General features: G+C 34.7%; 2 protein-coding genes across 3 annotated transcripts; both read left to right on the top strand.

Moving 5' to 3' along the window:
- The first annotated feature begins 524 nt into the window (after positions 1-524).
- On the top strand, positions 525-10,427 carry LOC145594659 (aquaporin SIP1-2-like). Of its 2 annotated transcripts, none has more exons than XM_081650994.1 (3): positions 525-851; positions 8,579-8,851; positions 10,061-10,427. In XM_081650994.1, the coding sequence occupies exons 1-3, from the start codon at positions 540-542 to the stop codon at positions 10,226-10,228; spliced, it is 753 nt and encodes a 250-aa protein (XP_081507120.1). In that variant the 5' UTR covers positions 525-539; the 3' UTR covers positions 10,229-10,427. The 2 variants fall into 2 exon arrangements, with proteins under 2 accessions (XP_081507120.1, XP_081507121.1); XM_081650995.1 differs by lacking the exon at positions 525-851 and adding an exon at positions 7,035-7,431.
- Positions 10,428-12,044: 1,617 nt separating this feature from the next.
- Positions 12,045-17,500, top strand: LOC145596008 (apyrase 2-like). Its single transcript, XM_081652439.1, has 9 exons — positions 12,045-12,803; positions 13,880-14,008; positions 14,113-14,169; positions 14,313-14,405; positions 15,056-15,261; positions 15,405-15,496; positions 16,269-16,483; positions 16,804-16,993; positions 17,101-17,500. Exons 1-9 carry the CDS (start codon positions 12,507-12,509, stop codon positions 17,214-17,216), a joined length of 1,395 nt encoding a protein of 464 aa, XP_081508565.1. The 5' UTR covers positions 12,045-12,506; the 3' UTR covers positions 17,217-17,500.
- Positions 17,501-17,832: the final 332 nt, after the last annotated feature.

The raw sequence follows: 17,832 nt of genomic DNA, 5'->3' as shown, positions 1-17,832 counted from the left end.
TATCTAAAATGGTAAAGAGTATCTAAACAAATTTTAACCAATATTTTCCTCATCCTTAAATTAGCTACTCAATCTCCATCTTTTATCCCTATCTCCATCTCCACCCCTTTAATCAGACCAACTAAATCAGAAAGACTCAAATCTAATCAAATCATATGAATTATACCTATCATATCAGATTATGTGAATTAAACATATCATATCAGATCATATAAATTAAACCTAGCTTAATTAAACATATGGAGTAATCCTTAATAAGCTTAGCTCGAATAGATAAATACTCGCCTCGACTCGTTTCCACCCTTATCAAAAAAAGTGGTATCTAAACAAGTTTAAACCAAAAATCTAATTTTTTTTTTTCCCCTCATCTTTAAATAAGCTGACTCATTCCTCCATCCCCCATTCCTATCTCCATCACCATCACCATCTATCAATACCCCCACTTCCCCCAAAAAACCAAAATCATACATACCACCATCAAATCACCCCTCCAAAAAAACATATTCTCACATAATCCAAAATCCCAAAAAAATCAAAAAATGGCGCAAGGGGTAGGAAAGATGATAAAATCCGCCATAGGAGACGGCCTTATGTCCTTCGGATGGATGTTTACGGCTTCCACACTCGGTATCGCCACGGCGGTCGTGGCCGAATATTTTGGAGTTAATGAGGATAGTAAGTTGATCCATGCTATTCTCACCGGTATTATAATGATTCATATAGTTTTTTGTGAAGGTCTGACGGTGGCTCTTGGTGGTGCTAGCTTTAATCCCACCGCTAACGCCGCCATGTATGCCGCCGGTATTGGTGATGATACGCTCTTGTCTATGGCTATCCGCTTCCCTGCTCAGGTAATTATATCCTAACTTTACTTTTTTTTTTTTTTATGAAAATTTTAATTAAACTTGGTTTTAATAAAATTCTAGCCAGTAGATTTGAGTCATATGATTTGGGAATACACTATCTATGAATCATTTGAGGCAAGATATAAATACTTCTATAATTAGTTTTTGTGAAAAGAAGTAATACCTCCGTTATCTTCTAGGTGCAACTTTAGAATTATATCGGCTTATTTGATAACCGGTTATAATAATAATAATGAGAATGAATTTAAGTGTAAAAATTAATAATAGTCTTATCATTTTTAATTTGATAGGAATATATAGCTTTTGTGATTTAATTCCTAATATGGATGAATTATGGTTTTGTCGCGGCCTATTTGAGGCTATCTAGATATTTTTAAAAAAAAAAATTGTATGGGATATGGGGGCTAATGGGGCAATTCAATTTGAGGTTTAATAGTGTTATACAACTATAGATGAATTGAATCAACCACTAACAAATACGAACTTGTTGGTCAAATAGATGTACTAATTAAGTAAACTTGCTAATCACCAATAGTGATTCTGATTAATTGCTTGAGGTCGACTTTAGGTGGTGGTGGCCTAGTAGGCGGGAAATTATCAAATACGATGTACTTTTCCTATTTCACCAAAATAGTTACTCGATATATTTTTTTAATGATCAAATATTATGAAAGAAATATCTTTACAGATCCATCAAAATTCATAATAGATTGTTTGTGCGATGCACATGATCCAACATGCCTCCATTAAAAAACTAGAAATGGAGTATCAATCACTAAGTTTGTTTTTTCATTCTTTTTTGATCAATAAAGATTAAAGAATATAGGACGTGTTAAAGTTGTTGCATCTAAGCATATGATGAACGATATTTAGTTGCACCGTTTTTGAAGGGGTAGATCTAAAAAGTATGGGTACTAGTAACACTTTTTGTCTCAACACATAATACAAAGAGAAAAGGCAACCAATACAACTGGAAATATCCTCCTTTAATAATACGGCTAAGCAACAAATTGGTCGTTACAAACTTAACGAATAAGAGTTTGTTATATTTTGATGATTCATCTGATGGGTCCCACCTAAATTTTGACCAATAACCTAGTTCCGATTTTTTTGGGGTGAGTATGAGAAAACAAGCTCCAATCAACACAGGAAAGATAAATATGAGAAACATAAGTGATAGAGTATGTATATAAATTCATAGTTTTTTAATTGAGTTGATCTTTTAACAAAAATAAAAATTACTGATATTTAATAAAACTTAAGGTCATATCATCTATTAAAATTGTCAAACAAAATCGTGCGAAAGTTGTCAAGAATTGACAAGAAGAACTCAAGCTTTTGAGATGAACAAATCTCGAAATTGGCCTTTCATTTGCAACATTATCTTATTTGAGTTTGTTAAACCTTTTTTTTTTTTTTTTTTTTATTTTTTATATTTCATTATACCTAATAATATCTTATCTTATTGGACTTCATTAGACCTCACTAGCACTTATTAACCTTTATTATCAATTTTATTTGAACTTATCAACCATTATGTTATCTTAATATTTTTTTTTTTTGACACTATATGTTATCTTAATATTATTTTGCCTAAACTTATTCGACTTGGAATGATTGGAAGCTAAATAAGCTGGTCCAAGTCTCAACCCTTTATACCCAATATAGCTTGACATTGCCTTCCAAGTCTCAACCCTTTCTACCTAATATAGCTTCACAATGCCTCATCTGTTTTCATGTTCAATGCCGCTGCTTCTTATATATGTGATTTAATTAATATGAATCTTACTAAATTCATGTTGTCCGTATTACCTATCCTAAGCTAATTTTTCAAAGTCATTCCTTAACAATACAACTTTCATTAGTTTGAACTACCGGCCATTCCACATATATATATATATATATATATATATATATATATATATATATATATATAAAAGCATTCTCTAAGGACTAAGGTTTGAAAAGAGTAGCGTCCATGTTGCTTTTGTGTTTTGTCTTTATTAACTTCTAATAATGGATATATCTTCCTTTAGGTTATCTAGACTTAAAATTAGTATTTCCTAGTTCATATTACCCAAATCTCGATCTTCTTCAATCTGATTTGGCAATTTTAAAAGTTGGGCTGGCAATTATTTTTAAAGGAAAAGAGCAAAAAGTGGTATTGTGGTAGATTTAACATTCACAATCAAGCAACTAACATACAATAAAGGAGTAACACTACAGCATTTCTAAAATATTTTTTTTCATCTCAATTATATAATAGTCTGAAGTGGTGCAAAATCTAGATGATACGATTTTCAAGTCTAAAAATATGTGTATTGCCTTAGCATCCGCAATGGCTAGCTGCATATACATGTAGTTTTGTGTTGCCACATCATTTATCCCTAAGCTTCATGATTTAAGCTACAACATCTATAATGGTAAGATACACCCTTTTGTAATAAATAAACTATAAAAAAATAAAATACTCCCTTCGTCCCTGAAAGAACGACCCATTTGGTCTAATTTTAGTCCCAAAAAGAATGACCCATATAAAACATCCACCAATTTGCAACAATATTTGTGCAAAATTAGCTTCCCCATATAAAAACTAGATTTTCCATGTAATTTTATTACTTTTTCTCTCTATTTTTTTTACAAACCCCATGTAAATTTATATTTTCAAAATTACTTTACTTGTTTTTATTTAACTTTCTTAATACCCGCATAATCAACTCAAATGGGTCGTTCTTTCGGGGATGGAGGGAGTAATAAACAAACAAAGAAACAAATACATAAAAAATGAGTATTAAACAAATCAATATATGTGTATTGGGTGGAGTGAAACTACTATGTACGGAGTAGTTTGGCTTAGCTACAACTTATGAGCTCCAATAGCTTTATATTATTTAGAAATTGCAAGCATGTCCTTTTATGCAACCATTGTGGATGCTCTTATTGGCCTCAAAGATGCACAACTTTACAATTCATTGACCTTTAATGAATAGCATGGGATTTACGGAGTATTCATTTTTGTATTGAACCTTATACGGAGTATTTAAAATATGTGTTATGTCAACATTGGTGGAAAACTAGGAATCTTGTAATTGACAAAATTGTGGGATAACAAATGGCCATCCAGGCTACCTACCAAGAAAAGGGTGCAACTACCTACCATGTTTCCACAAATCCTCACCATGTTAAGAGACGAGCTTTTGTGGACTTTAAGCAATAATCTCATTGTTCTTAGGCAAGTTTTGTGGTTCCTATAAGCCTTAAAACCATGTTTGCATCCGAATTGGGTTAGGTTGTTAGAACAATTGGAGGATTAAATATAGGAGGGATTGGATGTTCTTGGCATGTAATACTACTCCCCTTTTTTTTGTTTTTCTTTTTTCCTTCTTTTTTTAATTGGTTATGTTTTGTTTTTTTTACCAGAACCTTCTAATTTATTATCAAAATATTAGAGTCATGTGGGGTCTAGTTTGATTTATCTTTACGAGAACTTTATTACTCCCTCCGTCCCTAAATTACATTCCTTTTTGGAAAATTACACGGGAATTAAGGAGGGAAGAATAAGACAAATAGCAATAATTAGATAATGCAATGGGAAGTACAAAGATAGATTAGTTATTACTCATGACAAGTCATCAATCCTTTGCAAAAAAAAAGGACCAATCACATGCTCCTAATTAAAAAATTTTAACCAATCATATTCATTGTAATTTGGCACAAGGATTATGAGTGAGATTAGGTAAGGATGAGTGAGAAAGCATTAAATATAAAACAGAAAAAGAGAGTTGATTTACTTAAAAAAAAAAACTTACCAAAAATAGAAAGGATGAATGTAATTTTGGAATACCAAAAATAGAAAGGAGGAATGTAATTTAGGGACGGAGGGAGTAATATTCAATCATTATAATTTTTACAATTATAAAATGAAAGATATTTATGATCAAATAGGTGCATTGCCAAGCGTGTAAAGTTAAAACGTAACCAATAAAAAGAAACAGAGGAGTAATAGTTTAATCTTGACTCTAAACAACTTTATCGCATGGTTAAGTTAACATAATATTGAGATAATGAGATTAAAAATGATTGTGGCTTTGCCTCTTGCTGAGCCTATTTTTGCCACGATATGCACAATAACATGTTTTGCTGTGCTTACATAGTGTTCGTTCCATGCCTCTTGTCGAGCTCATTTTTGCCATGGCTTGACATGCATAGTAACATGTTGTGCTGTGTTTACATAGTGTTTGTGTCATGCGCCCATTCCATGCTTGTGTGTGTGTGTGTGTTAGGCCGTGCCATTTTGAGTCAACCCGGCCTAGTGCCATCTTTAAGTGAGGTACAAAGAAGAGACCAAAAATGCTTAATTTGTTTTCAAACCAATGTACTAAAATTTTGTATTTGGGTTTGCTATAACACTCGTGAACAAAGAAAAATGTGAGATATGACTATATTGGTTAGAGTTATTATATATAATATATAGATAGCCATGACTGCATACACATGCAAGTGATGCAACTAGGGCTATTAATGAGCTGAGTCGAGTCCGAATACTGGTAGGCTCGGCTCGAGCTCGTCAGTTTGGGTTTGGGGCTCGGCTCGAGCTCGTTATTGGCTTGAGTTCAAAATCAGGCTCGTTATAAGCTCAAATTTGAAATTAGGCTCATTTAAGCCCATAAAATGCATAATTTATGTTACGTCACTTACCCAAACTACCCAAGTATAATATTAGGCTATTGTTTTTTTTTTTTTTTTTTTAAAGAAGTCCTAAAGGACATTAAATTTCATTAATAATAGCCATACGACATCTACAATTGACAATTAACGATAACGAAAACGAATTTAACAAAATCAAACAAGAATAAATCGGGGAAGGGCTAAGAATCCAAATACATAAATATAACAATTTGGCACATTCTCGGTTCTTTGTCTCATACAACTTTTTGAGTGGATCCGTCGCCGCTTCGTAATTTTGGGAGAAAGAAAATTCTTGTGTTGATTCCGTAACCCGAATCTGAGCCATAATCAATAGTAGCCCCGCACAACCAGAGACCAAATTAAGCACAAATAAAACCTTGTCTTTCGAAGGAGATTGAAAAAACCTTGTCTTTCGAAGGAGATAAACCCTTTCTTTCGAGGGAGACATTATTGTAACCTAAGAAACAACATTAAAAGCTTAAAAGAAAATAAAGATTGGGGCTTTCCACCGGTGAAATCCGATGGAAGCCCCTCCAAAATTGACAATGGAGGCTAAACTTTAGGAGAGAGAAGAGAGAGAGAGGAGGCTAGTAGTAGGTTATACAATATTAGGCTATTGTTATTATGCTTATTAATTTGATTAGTCAAATTAGACTCGTGTATCGTCTCGAGCCGAAGCCGAGCTCGAACAGTTTACGAGCGGGCTCGGCTCATTAACAACCCCACATGCAACTATACAAGTAAATAAAAACTTGTGCACATGTATCTCTTCTTCCAACATCTCCTAACTATCCTAAAAACAAGACACACGGCACGATTAACTTCTCTATACCAAAGAATGACAACCACGAGTGTTTAATAATGTAAAATATCTTTCATTAAGCATCAATGCATCATAATATTCAATTATTCATTACTCATACTCTCTCCGTCCTCTTTTGATAGTCCATTATAGGCAAATTTTAGTTCCAAAATATTCACCCTATTTGTTTATTCCAACAACCATTAATATTAATTTTTTACCAAAACTTCCTCCAATATGCAACAATACTTGTGCAAATTTAAATTTCTCATGTAAATATTGTTTTCCCATCTACTTTATTACTTTCTCTCTCTACTTTTTTACATATTCAATGTCAATTTACTTTTTCAATGTAATTTTACTATTTTTATTTATGTTTATTAATTTCCGGGAAAAATGCCCATAAGGGACTATCAAATGGAAACGGAGGGAGTATTTTTTTACTACTTCGTATATATTTTAAAACAAAAGATGAACGAGTATCATTCACTAAGCATCATACTATTTAATTATTCATTATAAAGAAATATTTAATAAACCATAACCAATGTATTTCTTCATTTATTAAGCATGAAATCCACGAGGTACACCAATAATTCATCAAATAAATTAATTAAAAAAAAAATAAAAAATTAGGTAAGTCACACTCATTCGTTAACCATCAGCTAAACCTTCCAATCCTCCATCCAAATATCCAATCCCATCATACCCAACAACTTAGAGAGAGAAACTCTCTGAAAGAGGAGAGAGAAACCTTCGAAGCTCGCAACAATGGCGTCAACAATGGCGGCGATTAAGCTGGCAATCGGAGACGCCGTACTCACTGCCATGTGGGTTTTCTCGGCGTCAACCATCGGTCTTTTCACTTACCTCATTTCTACTTCGCTCGGAGTTCAAGGACCTTTAACCCTAGTTATTACCACCTCAATTGTTGCTACTCTTGTGTTTGTCTACACTTTTGTCGGGCAATTGCTTGGTGGTGCTAGCTTTAATCCTACTGGAACTGCCGCCTTTTACGCTGCTGGTCTTGGGGGTGATTCTCTTCTTTCATTGGCGTTGCGATTTCCGGCTCAGGTTGATTTTGATTGTTTTGGGTTCTGGTTTTGTTTGATTTGATGGGTTTTGAAGTGGGATTGTTTAGAATCGGTGATTTTGGTTTTTATATGTTTTGAATTGAATTTTGTGCTGTGTTGTGGGAATTCGTTGATCATTAATGTTGTTTTAATGTTAATGTGGAAGATGTTTTAGTTTCATTCATGATGGAAGTTTTTGATATCAATGGAGTTGACTTTTGTGTTTAATTTGATTTCGTGTGGAAATGGGGTCGAGACTTTAACCAATTAAGCTAGTTTTAATGTAACGTGGATTGTGATATGATCGTTTTTTATATGATCGTGCCAGGAGAATTTTAGTAGGGGGTGTTGGTGTTTAGATTCGATTGGAATTGGATTTATGTTTAATTGACAAAGTTGACTTAACATGCATAGGGAGTTTGAGATATTTTCTCAAGGATGTTTCAAGATCACTGTCGTTTTAAGTAAGTGTAGGAGTGTAGGACTAGGAATCTGGGATGAACGACTTTGGTCTGAGGTTGTCGTAGGAGTAATAAGGTAGTAGTTGAAGTTTTTTTTTGAAATGTTTATATAAAGCATCGAGTTCTTGCGATTTTTGGTTCTTGTTGTTGAAGTATATGGTATGAAAATCCTGCTAGATGTAGCTAATTAAGTGACTTATTGGCCAAGACTATTTTTTGTTAAATTTTCACTAAAACATCAATGGTCAAATTGCTTCCTTTTCATCTGACTAGCTATCAATTTCTGTTTGTCTCGCTCCAGCTAAGTATGATAATAGTTAGAATGTGACTTTTCCCCTTTTCCCTGTAATTGCCTAATTGGATGGTATTCACTGAAAATTTTGTCGCGCCTGATGCATAAGTGATGTATAAGTTTTCCTGCTTTTTGACATGGAACTGGCAAATATTTGGTAAGAATTTTACTAGATTCTTCTTCCTGATGTACAACTAGTGATCTCGTGGTTTATAAGCATACATCTATTCTTTGTCCTTATGGTGTTACGTTTTGACTATACAAGCAGTCACTTTCTCAGTGTAGGAAAGTTGGTTCCATAATAAAATTCATTGGAAACTCTATGTTGGCGGATAAATATATAAGATTTAACTACCAATATATATTTCTGAAGTTATGAACTTGTCTTATGGCAGGCTGCTGGTGCTGTTGCTGGTGCCATAGCAATCTCGGAAGTGATGCCAAGTCAGTACAAACACATGTTGGGGGGACCTTCCATTAAGGTTGACTTGCATACTGCAGCCATGGCAGAAGGGGTGTTGACTTTTCTTATAACCTTGGCTGTCCTCATCATTATCATCAGGATTCCAGGTCATATGTTGGTGAAGACATGGCTGCTTGCCATGGCTACTGTAACTTTGGTTGTTGCCGGCTCCAGTTATACTGGACCTTCAATGAATCCTGCCAATGTGAGTATATTTTTGCTGAATGACTGTGTTCCATATCTGTTCTGAGCTAAAGTCTTTACATTGCTTTAATCATGTCCCCATTAGCTGGTTTATGTGCACCATTTATTAAAAGTGGTTTCATCACTAGTGGCTCTCTTCCACTACATTCCCACGAAATCTTCAATCATAATTTGGATTAGTAATTGGCTGGAAAACATAACTTAATTATTCAGGTTCAAAACAGGATTTATGTCCTGAGCAACCCAATGAACTAAGAACAGTGGGATTGTTCCTTCACAAGCTGCTTCCCTGTCTTTAGTGTCACTGCCCTTTATTTTTTCCCTCTGCTATCCTTTTTTGGACTATGCTCTTCGCCAAATGAGAGTATTTACCTACTTACCTCACAGGACTGCTGGTGCACTGTCATTAGTGTCATTCTTTCGTATCAATTTAAGCAATGTTGTGATTATGCAGAATGAAATGCATTATGCATTACTTATTAATATACCCTGCAGACTCTTACAGAAAAATGAAGTTGGCAACTGAACCCCTAGGGCTTCAAAACCAAATGATATCCTTGTTATCCTTTCTTTATGACAATGATAAATTCAAGATACTTTACCTGGTACAGTGGAAAAGTACATATGTTATTACGAGTCTATGATTTATTTTGACTTGTGTGCGTAACAATATCAGAGAAAATATACCTAAGTTGATTCAAACAATCAAAAGTGTGCATATCAGAGTCCTACTATATAGCATAGGTTGTATTTGCTTCTACTTCATTATTATATTGGTAAATCAATAGTTTCCCTAAAATGTTTTAAAAGCTCCTAAAACTTAAAAGCTAAGCACAAACTTAAGGGCTTACTTTGATGCCATTGCTGTGACCATTAGTGGAAGCAGTAGAAGAGGAGGGCTGTCTGTTCTCTCCATGAGATTGATTGAGCAAAATTATGCTGCAGTTTTGCAAATTATGCCTTGAGCATGAATACTTTGTCCTTTAATCGATAACTACGTAGTTTGATCCACATGCTTCGAAAGCTACGTGGTTTAGTCCTTAATATAAAGGAGATTGCTCCACGTAGGCTACAAATACTTTGATTTGTTTCTCTTATTGTATTTCAAATACATTGATTTGCTTCTCTAATGGATTACAAACACAATGATTTGTTTCTCTTATTGTATTACTGCGTAGTAGATATTAATTGTCTTCTGTTGTTCTTGCAGGCGTTTGGATGGGCATACATTAGAAAACAGCATAATACATGGGATCAGTTGTATGTTTACTGGATCTGCCCCTTTATTGGTGCAATTGGGGCTGCTTGGGTGTTCAGAATCATCTACCCATTGCCAAAAAAGCAGAAGAAAGCTCCAAAGAACAGGAAAGCAGAGTAATTTGGTTCCAGATTTCAACAAGGAAATTAGTTGTTCATAAACTAATGTGGTATTTTAACCACATTCTTATTTTTCATCATCTTCAATTGTATTATGATAATATTAAAATTATGAATTATCATAGATTCATAGGAATGAAGTTGGTAAGATGTTAGGAATGAAGTTGTGCAATTATACAAAGTCGTGTTTCAGGTTTTGATTGCAGGCTTGGCCTTTTAATTCTGTCAAGAACGAACAACAAAGTCTAAGAATGAATATAATTCATCCAAGATTTCCTAGTTGCAACAGCTATATTATGGTCCAAGCTCAAAACACATGTTAGCATGACTAATGGAACAAGATGTTAAAGATGCTATCGAAAGGATGTCTTGCCGATAATGCTTGAAATTTTGGTTTGCACTGATAGAGCTGCCTGCAGTCAGTGCAACGAGTATATATGTCATATCTGTTTTTCAGGCTTCGTAAGGCCGCGCTAGACTGTAAACCCCCCTGCCTGTAGCGATGAAGTGACCAAAATGCGCCCTCCTCCAGTCAATCTTATGCTAGCTGATACAGTGCTTTCTGTGCTGCTATTCTGTCAAATCCATTTCCAGGGTCCGTGCATCTATCAACACCTTAACAGCTGCACCAATTTCACGTCCTGCTAGTTTAACCCAAGTAGGACCATAGTTGTTGACAGTAGCTAGTGGATTCATCCCCAAAAGCTGAAACCAACTAAGGTTGGCCTGTCTTCCATATTTTCCTTGCTGGCCATTATATGCTGCGCACGCACAACTGCTTATGTGAAGGGGATTAGGGGAGGCTGATGCTTTATAAACTTTTACGAGAAGCTGATGCTTTATAAACCTTTACCTGAGCAGCGATAATAATTTTTTGCTCATCCTAATTGCATAGTAACGTAAGTTTAATGTGCACACTTCAGAAAGGAGGAAAAGTAAAGCATCAAATGAGCAGCTTTTAGGCAAAGAACACATGCATATGATGCATTCATGTAACATCAAATTATTCCTTCAATCATGCAATTAATTTACTCTTAACAAGAAGAGATGCAAGAGCAAGCAAAGGGCTTTTTACTTTACAAAGATATACTTTTTCTTAGCATCCCTTACTAGAAAAAGGGCTTTTTACCTTCACAATTAACGGACTTCAGTCACAAATCTCAAATGTACTCCATATTTGGCTATTTGCTAGTTTGCTTCTATAATTGAGGTTGATGCTTGGTTCTAGACTTCCACAATGAAAAATTTCCTAAACACAGAACTCATATTAAACTTGAGTCAGACTAAGTTAAATTTTTGTTTATTAACGCTTTTGAGATGTGGACTTGCTTTAGCTTGGTAACTTGAAAAGGGGTAAAATGAAATGGTAAAAAAAAAAAATATATATTATTATTACAGTAACACCACCTGACAATGTTATCCTCTTACATTTCCATTTTTTTTTTTAACATAAACTAAATGAGTGAAGCTTAGTTGAGGCCTAAGAGGGCCATGATCCCCTATTGTGTTTCACCTTACTCATACTTATTAAAGTAACATAGATGCATATTAGATCGACCCCCTTTTCAATCGTGCTTATTAGACAGCCTGTTTTCAGTCAAATTTGGCTTCGCCCTTAATAAACATAGTTCATAAAAACTCTATTATCTATTTTTTTAAAAAAAGATTATATCAATTAAGTAATATCAAAATATGCTTAAAAAAATCAAAATAAGAAACCAAATTCTTGATTGAGCTTGTCAAAAAAAAAAAAATCTTCATTGAGATGTGAAACTACAATTGCTTTCTCCCCGACACTCCCCATGAAAGTTCCCCTACTTTTCCTCCATACATATCAAATAAAAATAATTTTAATTTTTAAAAATCCCATACTATATAAATACCTGAAACCATCAAAACATTGGAATATATAAATAAAAATTTCCATCATTTTATTTCTATCATACTCAAACTCCTAAATCTCTTCCCTTTCCTCCCTTAGGAAGAGAGAGTGAAGAGAATTTATCAAAAAAACCCAAAAAAATTAATCACCCATTTCATCAAATTCCCCCAAATTCCCAAAAAAATTCAAAATTTATCCACCCAAATCCGAAGAACTGGAGTCGTCGGGTGGCGTAAACGGGCAGATCAGATACAGATCGCCGTCATCGGCGGAGCTTTTCACGGAGGGTCAGGCACCGCCACTGTCGTCGTCAAACCCAGTTGGGGTTTCATCATCAACTTCCCCATCATCATCTGATCAACCCCATTTACAAGACGCACACCACTCGTTCGACAAAATGCTTAAGAAAAACAAGTATCAACAAGAGTCGTTTTCTGACAAGATTTACCGTTATAAGGGTATAATTCTTGTCATTACATTGCCCCTTTTGCTGATCTCGTTTGTTCTCTATATGATGCCGGGTCCCACTGACGAAGGGTTCTCTCCTAGGAAGATGAAGACTGGTATGGTTGGTGGTAATAGATATGCTGTGATCTTTGATGCTGGGAGTTCTGGGAGTAGGGTTCATGTTTTTTGTTTCGATAAGAATTTGGATCTTGTTCCCATTGGTAATGATCTCGAACTCTTTGTTCAGGTGAGTGTATTTTTGTCAAAATTTTGAATTTTTATTTAGTGGGTTTGATTTGGATTTAAGTTTAGTTTTGTAGGAATTTGTCAATTTTTCTGAATTCTTCTTTATGCTGATTTGAGAGTGTTGATTGTTTTTGTGGTATTTTGGATTAAAATTTACTGGGTTTGATTTGGATTTAGTTTTATTTTTTGCGGGGATTTGTGAAATTCTTCTGAATTATGCTTTTGAACTGATTTGGGAGTGTTGGGTTGCTTATGATCTATCTATATAATATGGATCTAATGGTTAAGGCTGGTAACACATAATTGTGTCTAAGGTTAGTTTGAATTTGCTTGGTAATTGGCTTTGCAGTTTCTGAATGGACTTTTATTTTTTCATGAATGTAATAATGGGTTTAATTATGGTGCATTATACATTGATGGATTTTAGGGATGAGTTTTGATGGGGTTTAAATAATTGAATGCTGGACAAGTCTGTAGCTTATTGTTTCAGTGATTTGATCATCTCTAGTTTTTGGTTAGAGTTTGAAATTCGAGAATGAAATCAAAATGCATCATTATCCTTATCTAGTGATTACTGATCAGTTATCTGGGCATAAAAATTATATATTTGCTTTAGTATTGCAGGGGGATCAGTTATCTCATGGGTGGGGGGATCCATAGGCAGGGGCTTCGGTAGTTGGTGGATTTGTTTGTAGAATTGCAATTTTACTTATGATAGGTTTTTGAATCATCTAGTAAACCTTGAGCTCGAGATGTTTCTTCTAGTTTGTCCCTTTCTTGGTTTACTTCTGTGTTTAAAGCTACTTGTTTCTCTATTGAAGGCAGGGCTTATCCCAACCTTTACTGAGCTTGCAAAATGTTGTTGACTGTATTTGTCTATATCCCTATGCAGTGGTTGCTGCTCCTTTTTCTTCTTTCATTTTCTGTTGTGTAATATTTGGCTTCTTATAGGTGGTAGATATCGTGTCTTACTCATGCTTCTACTTTTCCTGTCAAGCTTCATCATTGAGTGAACAGAAATTAAATTGCAATACTTGCAATTGTTATATAACCCTGGTTTTCAATTTTTCATTGTAGAAAAAACCAGGTCTAAGTTCTTTTGCAAGCAACCCTCAGGATGCTGCTAATTCACTAGTTTCTCTCCTAGAGCAAGCAGAAGCTGTTATTCCCAAGGACTTGCTTGGGAAGACTCCCGTCAAAGTTGGGGTAAGCTATGTAGCTGATAGTTCTTCTTCTCTAAATGATCAATTGTCTGATATTTTGTTATTTGCCAATATAACCTGAAAAAATTGAGCCATTTTCTCTTATAGGCAACTGCAGGTTTGAGGCAATTGGATGGTGATGCGCCTGAAAGAATATTGCAAGCAGTATTTTCTTGACTCTCTTATTTGTCATGGATAATAAATTATTACTTTTTGGTGTCTCTCATTGTTGGTTGTCAGAGGATATTTGACAAAAATGTCTTTCTCTTTTTGCCTTTTAATTGACGTTGGTATCTTATTTTATATAGGTCAGGGACCTGCTCAAGGATAAAAGTGATTTGAAATCAGAACCAGACTGGGTCACTGTCTTGGATGGAAACCAGGAAGGTGCATTTCAGTGGGTATGTGGTCACATCCTTAAACTTCTTTTGTTGCATATTCTAAAGTCCTAGTGAATTAATTTTTACTACATATATACTGTTATGTGGGCTCTTTTAGTAGATTTTGAGGACTAAATTGGGTAGCAAAGGAAATAGTCTAGTGTAGTAGTGTTGTCTGTTCACCATTTATTTTTCAGTTTATTGTGAGTCGTCTTGCTGTGCCTGTTTTCAAAATGCTTGACTGGATTCTACAGACCACAGTATTTAACACAGTTTATTGGATTTTTTTTCCTTTTTTTGCTACTTAGTGGTTTTTTTTATAGTATAGTCTCTGCTTATAGACTATGTCAATGGTATCCATTGCTGTTTCTCTTCGATGAGGGCATAAATGCTTGTCAGGTAGTACCTTTCATTGCCTTACAGTACTATCCCTTTTCTTTTATATGGGATTATGTGTGCTTTTGGTTGCTGATGGTTATGCTCTTAAACGGGCCTATTTTTATGATGGAACCTAGTTGATTGGTTATAGATTTTGAAAGCGCTCACTCTGTGCATGTGTTTTTCTCCCCTTGAATCCTTACATGCATGACGCTGGATTTAGTGGCTTCGGCATTTGGCGCCTTTATGTTAAGCATTTGGAGCTTAATTTGTTTTTCTTCATTGGTGTGTAGGTAACCATAAACTATCTTCTAGGAAAATTGGGAAAGAAATACTCAGATACAGTGGGAGTAGTTGATCTTGGAGGTGGGTCTGTTCAGATGGCATATGCTGTTTCTGAGAGTGATGCTGCTAATGCTCCAAAGGTGTCTGATGGTGAGGAGGCATATGTGAGGGAAATGTATCTAAAGGGTAAAAAGTACTACCTATATGTGCACAGGTCAGCCTGTCTTCTCTCTAAAGTACTTTCTGTGCTTGTTTTTTTACGCCTTGTTTCTGTGTCAGTATCTTTGTATCTAAATGAACTTGTCTTTAAATTGTTTTGCTATTACCTTTAAGCTCATTGAGGCTTCTGTTTTTCAGTTACTTGCACTATGGTTTACTGGCAGCTCGTGCTGAGATTTTGAAGGCAGTTGGGGATTCAGAAAATCCGTGCATATTGCCAGGCTATCAAGGTATAAACTCATTGATTTCTGCTATCATATCCGTCATTATTTCAACTACTGCCCATTGGAGTATGCACATCATATTCATTTGGATGACTTTGTAACATCTTTTTTACAGTGCTCTTTTGCTTCCTTTATTCCTAAGTAGCTAATGGTTTGATTCTTTTGCCATTTTATGCTACAATTGCATGTTTAAGTTTACTATATGATCCTCAGACCTATCTTAAGCTGGTGATTTACACAAGGCACTTGGTGGTTGTTATGTTATGAACGCTATAATGTGTATTCATTTTCATGGTACACAATCCATTTATTCAAGCCATCTTGAATTAATTTTCTTGATAGCAGAAGATCTATTAACCGCCCTTTTTCTGTCAACGTGTGCCATATCTGGGAGCCTCCTGAGAGGCATTGGGCTGTCATATGTAATGGTATTCTTTCATGTGATAGGTTCACATTCCTTGTAGGTGATATTATGTTTTTTTCTAAATCAATGAAAATGGATAGTGTTTTTCTTTGATATCTGTACATATTCATGTGTATAAGTTACTAGTGAAATTTATTCCCCTAATTTTTTAAGTGCTCTGGTTTGGTGAGTTCGGGTGAATGAGTATTCATACATATCAGATATATTTCTTGATCAAATTGTCTTTTTATCCTAAATATGGAAGTCAGTTTTTTCTTTTATTTTATTTTTGATTTTTTAAAAACAGCCTTTCAATGGGTCTTGTAGATTTACTCATCATTATGATAATTGACATTATAATTTTCTGCTTTTAAGGTTCATACAAGTATGGAGGAGCTCAGTATGAGGTGTCAGCTTCTCCATCTGGCGCAGATGTGGATTCTTGCAAATCATTCACAGCGAAAGCTTTGAAAGTCAATGAAACATGTACACACATGAAGTGCTCTTTTGGTGGTGTATGGAATGGTGGTGGGGGTGATGGACAGAAGAATCTGTTTGTTGCTTCATTTTTCTTTGATAGAGCAGCCGAGGTATGTTATTTAGTTTCATTATTTGAAATAGCTAAGGGGTTCTTCTTCTAACTTCAAAAGAATCCCTTTCCTCCTACGTTAAAATAAATAAATAAATAAATAAATCTATCAATCAATCAATCAAAGCCTTAATCCCATAAGTGGGGTTGGCTACATGAACCAAAAGTGATTATTTCGTGTAGTCATCGACATCCCTTACGATCAAATAAATAAATAAAATATAATATAAAATGCGGTTCCTGTAGTTTGGTATATTAATTAAAGTCTCTTCACCAAAAAAAAAATAATTATTAATTAAACTCTATTTATTGTTTGTGCAGGCTGGTTTTATTAAGTCAGAGAAACCAGTTGTCACTGTACGTCCTTCAGATTTCAAGGAAGCTGCTGAGCGTGCTTGTGGCACCAAGATTGAAGATGGGAAATCTAAATACCCAGATGTTGAAGAAGGAAACCTGCCTTACCTATGCATGGATCTTGTTTACCAATACACGCTACTTGTTGATGGTTTTGGTAAGTTGATTCTCTGATCTATTTCTATGATAATTGATAAACGATTTCCCTTAAGGCTCGTTAAACTTATTCTAATCTTCTACTGTGTGCTTGGTGTTTTTACACAGGCCTAAAGCCTTCACAAGAGATGACATTGGTGAAGAAAGTGCCGTACGGAAATTCTCTGGTCGAAGCAGCATGGCCACTAGGAAGTGCCATCGATGTCATGTCATCCTTGGCATAATTGAGAAATTTGTCATCGTTGAAGCATTTCCATGCCTTTCAGGCTAGTCTTTTTGTTGGAATTGAGTCTTGACTACTGCTAGGGTTGGGTGGTCAGTGACTCCAGAAGTTTTGACACGCCTTCTTGCTTTCCAGATCTGTACCAAATTGATTCAAAGATCTGCTGTTGGATGACATTAAAAATGACTTCGATACCAGTGACTTATGTCATTATTCTTTGTAATTATTTTATACAATGCCAATTAGCTGATTGTTTTATTGATCAATTGAAAGTAATACTCCATACATGATTTCGAATAGAAGTATAGCAGTAGTTGAAACTCCTGTGCTCGATTGAACCCTGTTTTTATTTTCCTGGAACTCTTTTTATGAATAGGGTAGAGAGGTTAAGCTTTATAAAACAACCAACAATTAATAAATCGTCTTAGGGTTTGGTTCTTCTCACCTTCTTGTCAATTCTTTCAAATATTAAAGTTTGGGCAAGTTTTCTTTCAAAAAAAAAAAAAAAGTTTGGGTAAGTTAATTTTATAAGTTCTTCACTTAAGTGATGTCAAGTATGAACAATGAACAAATGCATTGATGTATCAGAAGTCCAATTCCGATATAAAAAGGAGATA

The sequence above is a fragment of the Chenopodium album genome, chromosome 19 (genome assembly GCF_948465745.1).
Source record: "Chenopodium album chromosome 19, dcCheAlbu1.1, whole genome shotgun sequence".
Lineage (NCBI taxonomy): Eukaryota > Viridiplantae > Streptophyta > Magnoliopsida > Caryophyllales > Amaranthaceae > Chenopodium > Chenopodium album.
This window is presented reverse-complemented; position numbering and strand designations above follow the sequence as displayed.